This window comes from Arachis stenosperma, chromosome 6 (genome assembly GCF_014773155.1).
Source record: "Arachis stenosperma cultivar V10309 chromosome 6, arast.V10309.gnm1.PFL2, whole genome shotgun sequence".
Classification (NCBI taxonomy): Eukaryota; Viridiplantae; Streptophyta; class Magnoliopsida; order Fabales; family Fabaceae; genus Arachis; species Arachis stenosperma.
In genome coordinates this window covers 1,140,956-1,156,606 of record NC_080382.1, presented here as the reverse complement: position 1 = coordinate 1,156,606, position 15,651 = coordinate 1,140,956, and the positions used below count along the sequence as shown (strand labels likewise).

General features: G+C 35.0%; 2 protein-coding genes across 4 annotated transcripts; one reads left to right on the top strand and one right to left on the bottom strand.

Annotated features, from left to right (window-relative positions):
- The first annotated feature begins 673 nt into the window (after positions 1-673).
- On the top strand, positions 674-6,051 carry LOC130935442 (BRCA1-associated RING domain protein 1). The gene is made up of 13 exons (XM_057865191.1): positions 674-858; positions 1,031-1,084; positions 1,183-1,253; positions 1,369-1,464; positions 1,591-1,913; positions 2,236-2,505; positions 2,663-2,763; positions 3,049-3,235; positions 3,343-3,449; positions 4,086-4,176; positions 4,374-4,539; positions 5,066-5,184; positions 5,372-6,051. The coding sequence occupies exons 1-13, from the start codon at positions 743-745 to the stop codon at positions 5,717-5,719; spliced, it is 2,049 nt and encodes a 682-aa protein (XP_057721174.1). The 5' UTR covers positions 674-742; the 3' UTR covers positions 5,720-6,051.
- A 143-nt stretch (positions 6,052-6,194) lies between these two features.
- LOC130935443 (protein NRT1/ PTR FAMILY 5.2-like) lies at positions 6,195-9,827 on the bottom strand. Of its 3 annotated transcripts, XM_057865194.1 has the most exons (5): positions 9,465-9,827; positions 9,099-9,316; positions 8,129-8,457; positions 7,889-8,059; positions 6,197-7,201 (listed from the first exon to the last, which is right to left on the bottom strand). In XM_057865194.1, the coding sequence occupies exons 1-5, from the start codon at positions 9,601-9,603 to the stop codon at positions 6,301-6,303; spliced, it is 1,758 nt and encodes a 585-aa protein (XP_057721177.1). In that variant the 5' UTR covers positions 9,604-9,827; the 3' UTR covers positions 6,197-6,300. The 3 variants fall into 3 exon arrangements, with proteins under 3 accessions (XP_057721176.1, XP_057721177.1, XP_057721175.1); XM_057865193.1 differs by having other exon boundaries at positions 6,195-7,201; positions 7,889-8,457; positions 9,099-9,307; XM_057865192.1 differs by having other exon boundaries at positions 7,889-8,457.
- Between the last annotated feature and the right edge of the window lie 5,824 nt (positions 9,828-15,651).

Below are 15,651 nucleotides of genomic sequence, written 5' to 3'. Positions count from 1 at the left end.
TTTTATCCATGCGCTAATAAAAGCTTAAACTAATTTTGGGATTTATCAAAGATCGAATTATTGACCTTTTAGATCTAAAACTTTAATATCATGTCATGATGTCACTCATCCCAAAAATTTCAACTGATGGAAAAAGGTAATACTAATAATTATATTTCTAATACTTCTTAAACCTTCATTATACACATTATACAAATATTCTATTGACTCCTTATACTTTTCTAAAGTATAAACATGTCACTGACCTATTTAATATGTAATAAAAAATTAATAGAAAGATTAACTTCGATTATATTTGTATTTTTTAAAACACTAAATTAAATGCTAAATATTTAAAAATCATTTTGAGCATTAAGTATTTAAGTTTAATTTGCCCGTTTTAGTGGAACATCGAAAAATTGATTGCAATGCTTCCCGCGAAGAAGAGCAAGCAAGTGACAACTAAAAAAGAAGGGAGGGAGTAATAAATTTTGATCTCGTAAGCAGCGGGAATCTATATAGTCATCGAAACTCGAAACTAAACCAAAAGGCAAAACCCAAAACGGCATCGTTGCAAGGCGCCAATGTATTCATAGCCCGCGCTCTAATCTAACGTGATATCTGAGCCGTCCACGTATACATCGACGGCGTCATGTCTGACACGACCCCTGCCTCATAAAATCTAAAATGAAATCTGAATTCTCAAGTCTTTCCCTTCTCTCTCTTTCACGCACAAAAAACTCAAACAGAACAAACCGCCAGAATGGATGCTTCTAGAACTTCAAGCAGCATCGGCAACAAGAGTAACAGCACCAAGCTGCTTAATCCATGGATGCTCCATTTCCAGAAGCTCGCTCTTGAACTCAAGTGCCCTCTCTGGTTAGACTTTTTTTATATTTTATTACGTGATTGCCCCCCTTTTTTTGCTTTAGTTGTTTCTCTCTGTGTAATCGATTCGAATCGAACGAATATTTTAAATTTTGAATTATTATTCACGAATTAATTTGAACTTTTCCTTCTTCTTCTGGTGTTTGTGGCACCATGCATGCAGTTTGAGCTTGTTCAAGAGGCCGGTTTTGCTACCCTGCAACCACTTATTCTGCAAGTATGTTTCTTCCTTTTATTTTATTTTTTGAATTATTTTGTTGTTCTGTTCTTACAGTTTGATCGAAATGTTATTTATTCATTTATTTTCTTTTGCAGTTCGTGTTTGGCGGATTTCACAACATCTGGTTCTGAATGTGTTGTCTGCAATGCGAAGTATGCTCAATCAGGTAAACTACACTTCTCTGTTTTGTTGAGGCTGTGAATTTAATTATCTATGGGTAACTATAAATAACGTGTTTCCGAAATTAATTTTGTTTTATGTGCATTAATTGTGTGTGGCAGATATAAGGCATGTGCCTTTTGTGGAAAACGTGGTAGGGATTTATAGGAGCTTGGAGGCAACCTTTTCTGCTAGTTTGTTTACGCACCATTCTTCTGGTGAGTCAATTTTCCTATGCTTTTGGAAATCCTATTTCAATTGAGAGGAAAAGTAAAATGGCACTACAGTAGTAGTTACTTGCATATCACTAGTTTGATTTAATTTCTTTAAATTGGTGAATGAAGATGTGAGGGTTTTGGAGCCATGTCAAGGGTTACAAAATTCAGTTCACAGGAGCAAGGATACTGATAATGTTGGGGATGGCAAGAATCAGAAACGGAAGATGAGTGGTATTGCGGTGCATGATAAGGGCGAGGAGATTGAGATGTATTCTGGGGGGCAGGTTGAGAATCCAAGGCGGTCTTCCCAGATGAAAATTGAGGGTCGTGAAGACTCTGGGGTTGTTGAAATGGATGTGAATCAAGGGACGCAATCAGCACCAGCTAGTCCACCATTTTGTGACACAAAGGGCTCAGAGAATGACTGCAGTGACCAAGATAGTGAGCATGTAAGAGAAAACAAATCCGTGTTAATGCTCTTCCATTTAATGTTTTTAACACTTGGTGTCATTTTCATGAATTAATATTCATTGCGGAATTAATTTAAGTAATCTTTAATAAGATTAACTGTCATTAGTAAGAGACCTCATTATGATGCAAATTTATTAAATGATGAAATTAGTTGAGAGGAGGGAACTTCCCTCGTTTTTTTTTTTTTTTTTTTTTTTTTTTTTTGTGAAAGGAAAAATAAAGAGAAGGGGGGGGGGGGGCGTAAACATTGTTCTGTCCTTTACTTTATTAAAGTTTAAAGTGCCTTCCTCTGCATTTTAGCTTTTGCCTTCTGGGAGATTGGAAAATTCCTCATCGAAGAGAGCAAGTACAGGAAATGGAAATTTGAAGGAAAGAATGACACAACTGAGGTCTGAAAGTTCAGCCTCTGAAACGGAGGGTCTTACAAGAGAGCTCAAGAGGCAGAAAAATCTTACCCATGGTAATGATCAGCTCAGAACTGAAAAGGACCCTGGTGCCGTGATGCTTGCTAATGTAGATGACTCTTATACAAGTACATGTTCATTTTGCCAGTCCTCAAAAATCTCAGAGGTAATATTTGATTTACACTGTAATTGTTTTACATCACATCATTATTGGCCCCACCATTCTCCTTTCCCTTGAAAACTGTTATGCTCTTTCTATACGTGCTATTGGACAATTCATTGAAATTTGAAACTAATTTCCTGTTTTTGATGATTTATTTTAGGCTACTGGACCAATGCTGCATTGTGCAAATGGGAATTTGGTTATTGGTGATGCAGCAAAGCAACCAAATGTCATCCATGTACACAAAGTTTGCAGTGATTGGTATGATAACTTAAGAATGTGTTATGTGATTACTATAGCTTTATGGCATATATATTGTCTAACTGGACTTGTAGATCAGCTTAACAAAATATATTAATTCTGACTGATTATGGATTGGTTCAAATATTTTGTTTTCTTGTTTTATTTTTTCTTTCTTGTATGCATTTTTTAGCATTTTGATTAATGTATATTTTGTATTAGCTTTATGTTTTGATTAATGTATATTTTGTATTAGCTTTATGTTAGTATTTAGATAATAAACATATATAAACATTGGGAATCCAGGGCACCACAAGTTTACTTTGTTGGTGAAACTCTTAAGAATTTGAAGACAGAACTTTCAAGGGCAGCAAAGCTTAAATGCAGCAAATGTGGCCTAAAGGGAGCTGCACTTGGATGCTATGTCAAATCCTGCAGAAGAACTTATCATGCTCCTTGTGCAATGGATGTCTCAAATTGCCGTTGGGATTATGTACTTCTCTCCCTTGTTTAATACTGAAGGTTATCTTTTGCCATTTGTTTGAAAAATTTTATTTAGCTCCTGTTTATTTAACATTGCCTGTATATTCTCTGGTACAGGAGGGTTATCTTATGCTTTGTCCTGGGCATTCTCATGTGAAATTTCCTAGTGAGAAATCCAAGTCTAGGAAACAAACAACTGATAAGCATCCCACTTCATCTCACCTGTATGTTTTTTGGAGCTATTATCTGTGTTCTATTATTGAAATTAATTATGAGTACTGAGCGTTAAACCTTTTTACCCCTCTCCCTTGGTATTTAGTATCACAACATTTTTAAAATGGCATACAGACTTTTTTTTTATCATATATATAAATTTAGTTGGTCTCATGTCAATTTCTCTTAGAATTTGATGATGTCAATTGTCAGCATATTACTGTGTAAATTTATTACACAATATCTATTATTCTGATAATGAATTCTTTATGTTTCATTTTTTTATTGAAAAATATTTTGCAAAATTCATATAGTGCACTTATGCCATTTGTAATCTGTGATTGTGTAGCATATTCCAATTCATAATTGAGCATTCCAAGGTTCAGTTCACATCCATGTTTTGTTTGCCAAAAAGTCTTCCTCTTCCTATATTAGAAAGTTTATTGCGTTTATTAGGGGGAGTTTAGGCTGCCTTTGTTATTCCTTTGCATGTGGCCTTTCTCCATCCCTACATAATGCAGGATGCTTTGCACCGGGCTGCCCTTTGAGTGTTGCTGTTGTTCTTGTCCTGTTTTATTTATTTATTTGTTTAACTTTTTTGGGTGGGGGGATAACATTCAGAACTTAAGTTTTTCTTCTAAATACAGGCCATCTCAATGTTCAAGCGCTCTGGGATGTTCAAAGGATGAAGATAAAAAATTGCTTTTTTGTGGATCTGCTTTATCAACCGAGGAAAAGGTTAGAACTCAACATCAAAAGTACACAATGAATGTTGAGTCTTTTGATAAGTCTTTTTTAAAATGTTTGTTTTCTGTTAAACATTCTACACTCGATGAAGAGTACAAGGCATTAGTCTCTTCTCTGTCCATCATGTGATTAGCCAATGAGTATTTCCCAATATATTTTTTTTAATCTTTCCTCTGTTGATGGTGCAGATACTTCTGATAAATTTTGCAAGCAAGATTGGTGCTAAAGTTACCAAGATTTGGACTTCAGAAGTCACCCATGTGATTGCAGCTACTGATGAAAATGGAGCATGCTCTAGGACACTAAAAGTTCTTATGGCAATTCTAAATGGAAAATGGGTTCTCAAAATGGATTGTAAGTTATTGTGGTTCTATGTGGTCTTACGTTGATTACTTGATTTTATCCTCATATTTTATTTCTGATTATCAACATCATTAGTAATGACTTCATTATTTGGTTCTTACTTTGCAATGATATGTTCATTTGATGGTTGGTGGTTGGAAGGAAGATTAGAATTTGTGGGATAGTGAGATCAAATTCAGTAATTCATGTAAAATATCTATTTTGATTGTGGTCATAATAATTCTTGAAATATCATAAAATGGGACATGGGACATTGATCTTTCTACTCATGGAAATTCATAAAATACCACTAGTTATTATGAAACCTAATTATTTATTAAGATATAAACTGCCTTTATTATTGATTTCATCTTTTATGCTTGTATATACATCTTATACTCATTAGCCTAGTTATTATGCCTTCTAAGTTGTCTATGAATAGTTGGCCTTGCTGTGGTTTTCTTTTGTGCTGGTTATGCACACTATTTATTTCTGCTTATTCATATGTCATGCTTATGCTATCTATCTCGTATTTTAGGGGTAAAAGCAAGCATGGAAGAGATGAATCCTCTTGGAGAAGAACCATACGAGATCACACTTGACAACCAAGGGTGTCACGGTGGCCCAAAAGCTGGCAGACTCAGGGCAATGGTCAATGTAAATACTGTTTCATTGTATCATATGTTCATGCAAAGCCATAGCTTGTCTTTTGTCATATAACTTGAAATGCTGCAACTTGACATCTTTGATTGCCTTTTCCTTTTTGAGCTCACTCATCTAATTATTCAGCAAATCTCTTGCTATTATGAATTCTAGTATTCTAATATTTTAATTATGATTGCAGGAGCCAAAGCTATTTACTGGCTTAAAGTTTTATTTGTCCGGAGATTATGTGACAACATATAAGAAAGATATTGAAGAATTAATTGAAGTGGGAGGAGGTGCTGTTTTGAGAAGCAAAGAAGAATTGGAAGCAAAAAAGCTTGAATTCGAAGGGGTTCCTTCGAAGTTCCTTGTTGTTTACAACCTTGATCCTCCACAGGGATGCAAGTTAGGAGAGGAAGTTTCGATTATTTGGCAAAGAATGAATGATGCAGAGGAACTAGCATCTAGTACTGGTTCTGAAGTCATTGGTCACACGTGGATTCTGGAGTCAATTGCAGCATGTAAACTTCAGCCTTTTGTTATCTAAAATGCAGTGGGAAGTTCATATTTTCTTGTATAGATTATGAGCATTGTTACTCAAAGTATGCTTGTCTATTGCTGCTATCAGACATACTGCTTTGTAACTGCAACACGAAAGCCATCTTTTGATAGGGTGTTAAGTCTGCAACAGAATTTAATTGATCAGTAGTGTATAGGGTTTCAATTGAATTTATATCTTGCTCTGGCATTTTAGGTATGTTGTTTCATGTAACATCAACTAGCTAGTAATAGTATGGAGTAACTATATCAATTAGTTAGGAATTGACTTTGATTTTGTATGAATTCCTGTTTAATATTTCGGAAATCTTGTTAACTTCATGAATTAGTTGACTGTATCCTCAACTACTTATAGAATATCTACTTCCCAATCAGTTTTAGCTTGTGGATGGTTTTTCATGTATCTGGTAAGCAGCTGCATTGAGCCTTTTGATGTCACCATGCAGATGAAGACATAGCTATTGGTGGAAGTTTATCAGCAATGATGTCTTAACCCTTGGTAGAAAAACTTCAATTTCCCCTTGTTATTGATCCAAAGATTGAAGTAGTACACTGGTTTTTGGCTTTTTGCTAATTGTGATCTTGATGTGGGGTGTTTTGGCTAATTCTATTATTACTATAGCCTTGAGATGAAGCAGTGTTCATCTCCAAGCCTGTTTTCTTTTGTGCTACATCATCATTATATACAAAGAACTTGGCAACAACTAGAAAGCAAAGCAAGTTGATAAAACTCAGCCCTGCCATGAATGCATAATAATAATCCAAATGTGAAACGTTCAGGTTATTCAATACCCAACCCTTGTGACCATTTCTCTTGGTGAGATTAGCAACCGTTGTTAGAAGGAAAGTAGCAAGAAAGCTTCCAATTCCCAAGCTGGTTGTGAAGTATGATGTTCCCATACTCTTCATGCCTTCAGGTGCTTGATCATAGAAGAACTCCAGCTTTGCAACTTCAACAAAGTTATCAGCAATCCCTGTCAGCGCAAACTGAGGAAGCAAGATGAAAATAGTGAGAGGAAGTTGGTCATGCTGGCGCAAGAGGTTATGTTCTCTTGCGACGCTGAGTCTCTTCCTCTCAACAAAACTCGCAGTGATCAACACAATGATGTGAATCACGAGGCCAATTCCGAGTCTCTGAAGAAGTGTAATCCCTCTGGGATTCTTGGTATATCGCCGGATCACGGGAACAAATACACGATCATAGATAACAATGCTAATGAGCATGAAGATGGTTATGAATGATGTGAGACAAGCTGGGGGGATATCAAAATCTGGTCCCATACTCCTGTTTAGGGTGTTGCCTTGTTTTATGAAGAGTGTGGTTGCTTGAATTAGCATGGTGCTTGGTAGAAGAGTTGTGATCAAAATAGGGACCATTTTGGTCATTTGCTTTGTCTCCTCAACTTGTGTCACTGTACAAAGCATCCACGGTGAAGTTTGGTCTGTCCTCGTTGCCGCCTTGTCTAGAAAACTGCATCCATATATAAAGGGGAGAATACTTCAAATGAGTCATGCCAAATTTTGGGCCACCTTTGTCTTTTGTGTTTTCTTTTTCTCTTTATTCATGAAAACGGTACTAAGATTGTGGAACTTAGCTGGAGAAATTCATAAGAACAATCAATTTTTAAAATAAATAACTGATCACAAAGTTTCACCTAGACAAAATCATAAAAACCCTTTTTAAAATAATTTTTAGGTTTAATTATTATCTTTGATTCTTATAATTTTATCAAATTTGTAATTAGGTGTTTATATTTTTTTTTCTTTCAATTTGATCCTTATACTATTTTTAATTTTGTAATTAGATCTTTACTCAATATAAAAAATATTAGAGCTAACAGAAAATTTTTTCACAAATTGAAGGTGCACACAATTAACTGATTAAGAACCTAATTAAATCTTTGACCACAAATTTTTTGCGAGGAATATTTTGTTAACTCTTTCGTTTTTGACACGAAAAGGACCTAATCACAAAATTAAAAGTATAAAGATCTAATTACAAATTTGGTCAAACTATAAAGAACGACAATAAAATAACTAAACCTTATTTAAATTATAACACTAACATTGTATGTAAAGTTGCTTTTACCTTTGATGCCTTGATTCTAATGTATTCTCCTAAGAATTTATTTTTTAGAAAAGTTTATCCAAACATAACCTGAATGAAGGGCTATGATCAATCCTGGTTCTCCCATTACTGACATACTCCTCAATGCTTAGTTCATGCAACTCTTTTGGATCTCCAGGAATATGCACCTTCCACTTCCTGAATGCTGCAACATAGACCTGAAGAATCCTAGTTATAGGGCTCCCAGAGGGTAACTTGTGCCTATAAAAGGGAGTTCCAAATAAAAAAACCAATATTGAAACTGCAAGCCCAATAGTTGGAAGCCCATACCCAATGGTCCAACTGACTTTCTCTTGAATGTAGACCAAGAAAGTGTTGGAGAAAAGGGTACCAAAGAAGATGCTAAACATCCACCAATTGAAGAAAGAGAGCTTGTGGTGCCTCTCTTTGGGCTCAAACTCATCGAATTGGTCTGCGCCCATTGTTGAGATGTTGGGCTTTGTGCCACCTGTGCCAACTGCAATAGTGTACAGAGCCAAGAAGAATATTCCCAGTTGCAATTTGGTGGCGCGTGGGCAATTGGCGTCGTCTACGCCCACTGGACATGGCGGTGGCCTCAGTGCCCGCACTGACACTGCTAGAGTTATCAAAACCATGCCCTGTCAAATGCCCAACATGACATGATGAAATAATTTTAAAGTGAAAAAATTAATAAAATAAAATAATATTTAATTATTTTAAAATTAAAGTAGTCGAGTTTATTTGTTTTACTTTATATATTTCTCTTAGCAAAAATCGAATTCATTCATAGTTAAATAAAGTGTAAGATGAAATTAACTGATCCTTCTCGCTTCTATAATAGTAAAGAAAAAAGAGTGAAAATATTTTGCTTAGCTTGTAGCTAATTTTACTTTGTTGTATAAACATTCACTTTTTTATTTTTAATATTGGATTAACAATGATATTTTTTTAAATTGTGATCTATTGTATTGTAGTATTTTTTTAAAATGTAGGATGATTTAATGTACGGAGTACAAATCGGACCATCTGATTGTTAAAAGGTATAGAAATCAGACCGTCCGAATTTTAGGTACACAAATCGGACCGTCCAATTTCTGTATTCGAATCGTCCGATTTGTGCACTTCAAACTTTTAAAATTTTTTAAACACAAATCAAACCCTCTGATTTGTGTACCTCTATAGTTTTAAAAAACACCAAAAATTACCATGTTAAGGTATATCACTCATTCTACTTCTATATGGAAAATTTTTAGCCTATAACATTTAGTATTTGATATACCAGAAGATAGATTGCTGATGCAATAAGAAAGGTCCAATATCGTCCAAGGTAGGCATCAGCTATGTAAGCCCCTGCCAGTGGCGTCATCCACACAGAACCCACCCAGTTACTAACGTTGTTTGAAGAATTCACAATGCCTTCATGCAACTTCTCTGTCAGATATTGTACTAGGTTTGATGCTATTCCATAGTATGCCATCCTCTCAAACACTTCATACCCTATCATCATCAGAAATTAAATGTTTCTTCTTTTACACCCAACACCTAAATTTTTACTATCATTTATTTTTCCAACCAACAAGAAAGAGAAAAGAGAAAGAAAAATAAATTATTTATTTAAAAATTAGGGCTTCATTTGATTTATTACCTACTATGAAGGAGCAAGCTTTCCATTTCCCAGTCTTTGATCTTAAAACGGGTCTACCTTTGAGATCCACTGTGCCATCTTGAGTATAATCCTCTTCCAATCTAGCAGGAGCTTTCTCTTCTGCCGTAGCAGCAGCCATGATATGATCGATGATGTTGAGAGAAGAACAATACAATACTATAGCATTTATAGACAGAGTAGGGTTTGAATATTTTATGTGTAATTTATTTTAGACTTATCTCTTGAGAGACGAATAATATTTATAAGCTTAGGTTTTGTGAAGTAAAGTTGGAGTCAAAGATTGCTCGTTTGCATGAGCTACCTAACATAACAAGAATAACCATGAAGTGCCGAATAAAAGGAATCAGCTATAGCTAGGTGCATTTTATTATTGATTGTTTCGTAATACTAGTCACTTTTATTCTCATGAATGTTTCGTTGCTTGTGTTGATTACTACACTACCTTTTAATTATCGACCAATGTCACCAATCTATACTAGAAATTGTTGGACTTCGAAGTTGACGTGACATCGACGTGCCACTAAATGTTATTAGCTACTACGCAAGCACTAAAGTCATAATTTGAGTTCGTTGAGGTTATTGTTTTCAAAACCGAACCGAACTGAATGAACCGATCAGGTAGAGGAAGCTTGATGAACCAAGCGGGATGCGACACCACTGCCACGTGCAACACGTAACTTTAATTTGTCGAATATTAATTAAAAATATTAAAAGACTATCAGAATTTATTATTTTTAATTATCGTTTAATTATTATTGGTATACAAAATAGATTTTTTTCGACAAAATGATGGTTAGACTGTCAATGATTTTGACTATAAAAGTGGTATTTTAACTAAAAAAATAGAAACGACTAAGCTAAAGTCAAAGAAAGATATTGCAAAGAGCGTCAAAGTCGAAAGGTATGTAGTTATTACCTTTCCTTGAGCAACAATGCTTGTTACTCGACCTACAAATTGAGTAGAGGACATGAGTACGAAATTTGAGGAGCAAACTAAAAAAATGTGATACTTAAAGACAAAGAAAGGTATAGATATCAAAACTTAGGGGTCAAGATTTTTCATGGTTATGACTAAGAAAAAGAAGGAAGTAAGATTGTGGACAACATGCTCCATAGTAATAATAAGTCTATCTCCATGGTTTATAAATCCTAGAAACTCAAAAGAGTTCTGGAACTTCTTAAAAAATACTAGATCATCACTCATAAGCCTCCGTCAAAATTTTTAGTCTTCACGATGCAACGAAAGAATATAGAGCATCAATACATGTGAGTGTTAAAAGTTCACTTTTATTTACTTTTCTTTTATTTTCTTTTTCCGTTTCTTTTCATTTGTTTGTTTTCTTTTCATTATTTGCTTTACGCATTTTATTTGTTCCTTCTGTTCTTTAAGCATTTTTGCTTTCTTTCAAATTGCAAGTTTAAAGTTTCATTTGCCACATAGGAATTTTTTATTATTTTTTATTGTTCAAGCATCTCATACATTTAGACACAAATGTTAAATAATTTCTGGGTCGAGCCCACTCTTTTTTAGAGGAGTCATATGTGCTCCCCAATACTTAAGATCTTGATACAAGCTCAATTCAACACCCTATCGAGATATTCTGTCAAGGTTCCCAAAAATTGAGAAGTCGATCATTCATAGATTTGGCATTCCCTAAACGTTAACTACAAATCAAGGGACCATACTTACTGGTCGACAAATAAAGCGATTTGCTGAGTCACGAGACATTAAAATAGTACATTCAACTCCCTACTATGCATAAGCTAATGGTCAAGTCGAGATCATTAATAAAATTTCGATTATTTTGATAAAATAGCATATAGGGAGGGAGTCTTGAAATTGGCACACTACACTAAATAAGGTGTTATGGGCTTATAGGTGTTCTTCAAGGGAATCAGTTAAATCGACACCTTATGAGTTAATGTATGGCCATAAAAATGTATTGCCACTTGAAATAAATTTGCAAAACAAAAGGGTGGCAAGGTAGAATGATTTGCCAGTCGAAAAATATTGGTTGAGTATGATTGATGAATTAAATGATTTGGACCAAGTTCGACTTATGGTGCTAGATAGAGTGATAAAACAAAAAGAGATGATATCTAAGTCATACAATCGAAAAGTGAAAGGTAAAACATTTACAGTTGGTAACTTAGTATTGAAATTAGTACTTTCGACTGATGAGCAAGTCAAAGGCAAATGGTCTATTTTATGGGAAGGACCCTTTGAAATAGAAAATTTTTTCGATGGCAATGCGTATGGGATAAGAGATACAAATAGCAGTCGAACCATGCATGTAAATGGTAAGTATCTCAAAAAAAAAAACCATTGTCACTAAAACAAAGTAAGTTGAGAATACTAAACAAAATAAGTACAAAAGAGAGCTACAGTAAGCTCCTAAACATGAGCTTCAGATCCTCTTGACATTGGTCTAGGCTTGAAGATTCTTGCGCTGCTTCTTGGATATTAGTGGTTCGAGTGACTGTTTCGACTAAAGCACTTCGACTTGAAAGTTTGGAAGCATGAGCCTTTTCAATCCTTTTCAGTCAAAGAGAAAGAACAACATTGGTGGATGCGACTTTATTTTTTCCTTATTTTAGATCAGTCAATTCTTTCTCTAATGCTACAATCTTCGACTCCATTTGTCATTCCTTTGTCCAACCCTCCGACAAAATCTCAGTGACCTGAGACTTAACCGTGTCATATTTTTTCAACTGAGCATCACAATCGACTAAAATCTCAAGTGACTTATTCAGTTCTTGGTCAGCAAAAAAATTTATGGAAAGATAGGAGGAGATGTCCTCAATAAATGAGCTAAGAGCTGGATACGTGTCCGAGAAAATACGTTGATTGAGAAAAGCAAGCACATCAATAAGTCACTCCTTTAAGACAGTATTGTTATTGATATCCTCAATGGAATGGTTCAAGCGATCAAGAACAATGTTGATTTTGTTGACCACTTGAGGATTTGGACTCGTGGGCACAGGGAAAGTAACTTTTTGGGATAAGTACGATTTTGATTCCTAAGGGATAGGCTAAAAATTTTTTTGTCCCCAAATTTTTTTTACATACAAAATCGTTGTTAAGGTTTAACTTAGTTTTATAATCGTCCTTTTTACCAAAAATTTTAATTTTTATTACCAAATTACCCCTAACAAAAAAATAGAAATAAAAAAAAGAAAAACAGAACGAATGAGAGGAAAGAAGGGGGGATCGCGAGGGGGGGAGGGGGAGGGAAGAAGAAGGAGGAAAGGAAGAAGAGGGGAAAGGGGAAGGGGAGACGGCGCTGGCGAAACTTGGAGCCGTCGCCGTCATCGAGAATCTAAATCAGAGGGGGAGAGAGCTCCCGAGAGAGAGAGGAGACATGAGCCTTGCCACGAGCCTTGCTGCTGTCGGAGAGCTCATGAAGAGAGAGAAAACGCACGGCTAGAGAGAGGAAGAAGGGTGTCTCATTGTCGTCGCAGCCGTTAGTGCTTCTGGTCCTCGCCGCTGGTGCTTCTAAGGTTCTGTTTCTCATTCGTTCTGCTTCTGCTTCTAATTTCTTCTGCTTCTGATTTGATCTTTTGCTTCTGATTCTAATTTTATTGTTCATGTGCTTCTGATCCTGATTTCATTGTTCTTGTGCTTCTGATTCAGAATTTGTTTCTTTGATCTTATTGTTGTTGCACTTTTGATTTCATTGTTCTTCTATTTCTTTGTGTTTTTTTTCTTTTGATTTTTTTGTGTTCTGATTTTTTTTATCTTCTGGTACTTTACCAATAGAGAAAACAAGCTACAATGCACAGTACCACATTTCTATGAACTTTGTATATTTGAGAAAATAAAATATGAAGGTTATAGAAGGTTTAGAAAAGGGGGTTGAATCTATGTCTTTCTTTTTGCTTTAATAAACAAATCCTTTGTTACTCAACTTAAACTTGATTTCTGTTTGAACTATGAAGTGAAAAATTTAAGAGACAATTTTATTTTATCTCATAAATATAAAAAAACAGAACAGAGAGAGAAAGAAATAAGTTGACACAGTCATGTGTCCTGGTTCAGTTGCCTTATACAATGTAACCTACATCCAGTCTCCACTACAACAGTGGTAAAATTTTCACTATAGTCAAAGTATTAAATACACCAATTTTCTAGAATTCACATAATCCTATATGGACTCCCAAGTTTCTTCTTAAACTTGACTTGGTTATGCTAATACCTAAACTCTTTACACTAAGTGCTTACCCAACTAGCAAGGAGTACCTCATAGGTACTTGACACAAGACAGAAAATTACAACTAAAGAAAATCAGAATCCACTATTGGCTTTTCTTTCAAGTGTTTCACTCAACCTTTTTCACTCTTAGGCTTTTTCTCAATATAGTTCTCTCAGCCTTTTACCTCTTTAACACAATACAAAAAGATATACATTGAAAATAAAATACAAAACTGTAAAACATGAAGGAGATTGATGCATAACAGCTTAAACACTATGAACTGAACCCAACAATAGAACTCAAGACTTCATTCTTCATCTTGGCGGAGTGCTCCCTTTAGTGTAGGTGCAATGCTTCCAAGACTTCAAACTCAGTAATGAGATTTCACACACAGCTCTCTATTCGGGTTCTCTCTCCTTGCCTTTCAACCAGAAACCTTTTTTCTTTTTGTACCTTGTACTGGGTCACAGTTAGAGTTTCTCCCAAGTCAACTTCTTGAATTTTGAATTTTGATAAACCATCCCTTCTTTTTCTTCAATCAACCCCTAAATTAGGGATATCAAATTTGATTTTCTTATTTGACTGTGGTCAACAGAGTAGCAGAGATGATTTTTCTCAGTGATAATCCCAAATTCAAACCCTTGAAAATGTGCTTTGGCTCCAAGTAACATTGTAAGCCATTGATTTTCAGCAGAAGTAATCAGACACTACTTTCTTCATTAATCCAAAAATGGTGTCGCAGAAAGTTGGAGAAGGAGTGAAGAAAATAATTTGCATGAAAATGAAAATAAATCACCTTTATCCTCTGACTTAACTTAGCTTGCTTTGATTAGGGCGATTAGACATTTGCTTTTGTGATTTACCTTTCTGTTTCTTTCTTCTCTGGTGAATAAACCAAGAGGAAGCTTTCTCTCTTTCTTCATGAGTCTGACCGAATAGTACCTTGTGGATGTTGGTTTTGGATGGCTTCAACTTGAATGAGTACCTTAGGCTTGGATTGGCTTCTTTCCATTCAGCCCGAGTGATTTCTTTGCCACATTCCATTTGGGCTTCGTTTGTGGATTTGGCACACTTTAGCAGCTTCTGTTTCTTTGTTCCATTTGTTTGGGCTGCTGCAAATTTTATTTCTTTGGTCTGCAATACTTAACAAAAGCTGATCAAATAAATAATTGGGTATTTAACCCAATAAATTAATATTTGTCATCATCCTTAAACTAATTTTATTCTTTATCTCAACAATCTTCCCCTTGATGACAAACATAGTATTAAGAAATATGATCAAAGGGATTGAATTAGATAAAGTTAAAGTACTTCCCTTTAGATGATGTCACTTGATTTTGACTTACTCCCCCTTTCTTTTTCAAAGGTTGCTCTCCCTGAATTTGTACCATTCATTTGTTTCCTGTTCACATATTTACAAAGAGAAAACAACTAGGTACAACATACAAATGATTATCAAGGGATAGAGCATACATCAAGAATTTCAAACCATTGTCTAAACCAAAGTAACACCTTAAACCGGGTATGTGAAAAAAATTTACTTTCCAGGAATAGAGTATGTAAAAACATACAAAACAGAGCATGTCATCATCACAAAAAATAGAGCATAAGATAGATCATAAAATAGATCATGTACTACTACTCCCCCTTTTGTCATCAAGGGAGAAAATAGGAGTGATTTCAAACCTGCAATAATGTGTTAAGGCAAAGTCCAGATAACTATATAACCACGAGCAAGGTAAAGCAGTAGTTGATTGTTTACAGTCATCCAAAACAAGATAAAGTTCAAACCAAACTACATTTGTTCCATGAGACAATTATAAAAAAAAAAACAGAAAAGAACAAAGGAAGAGACATCCTTAAGCATTAAAACCATCCCCCTCAAAATCAGCAGGTTCTTTAGGGTCAGAGGCTACATTATCATCCTCAAAGGTATTTTCAATGAACTTCATGAGAACTACCACCCTATCTCT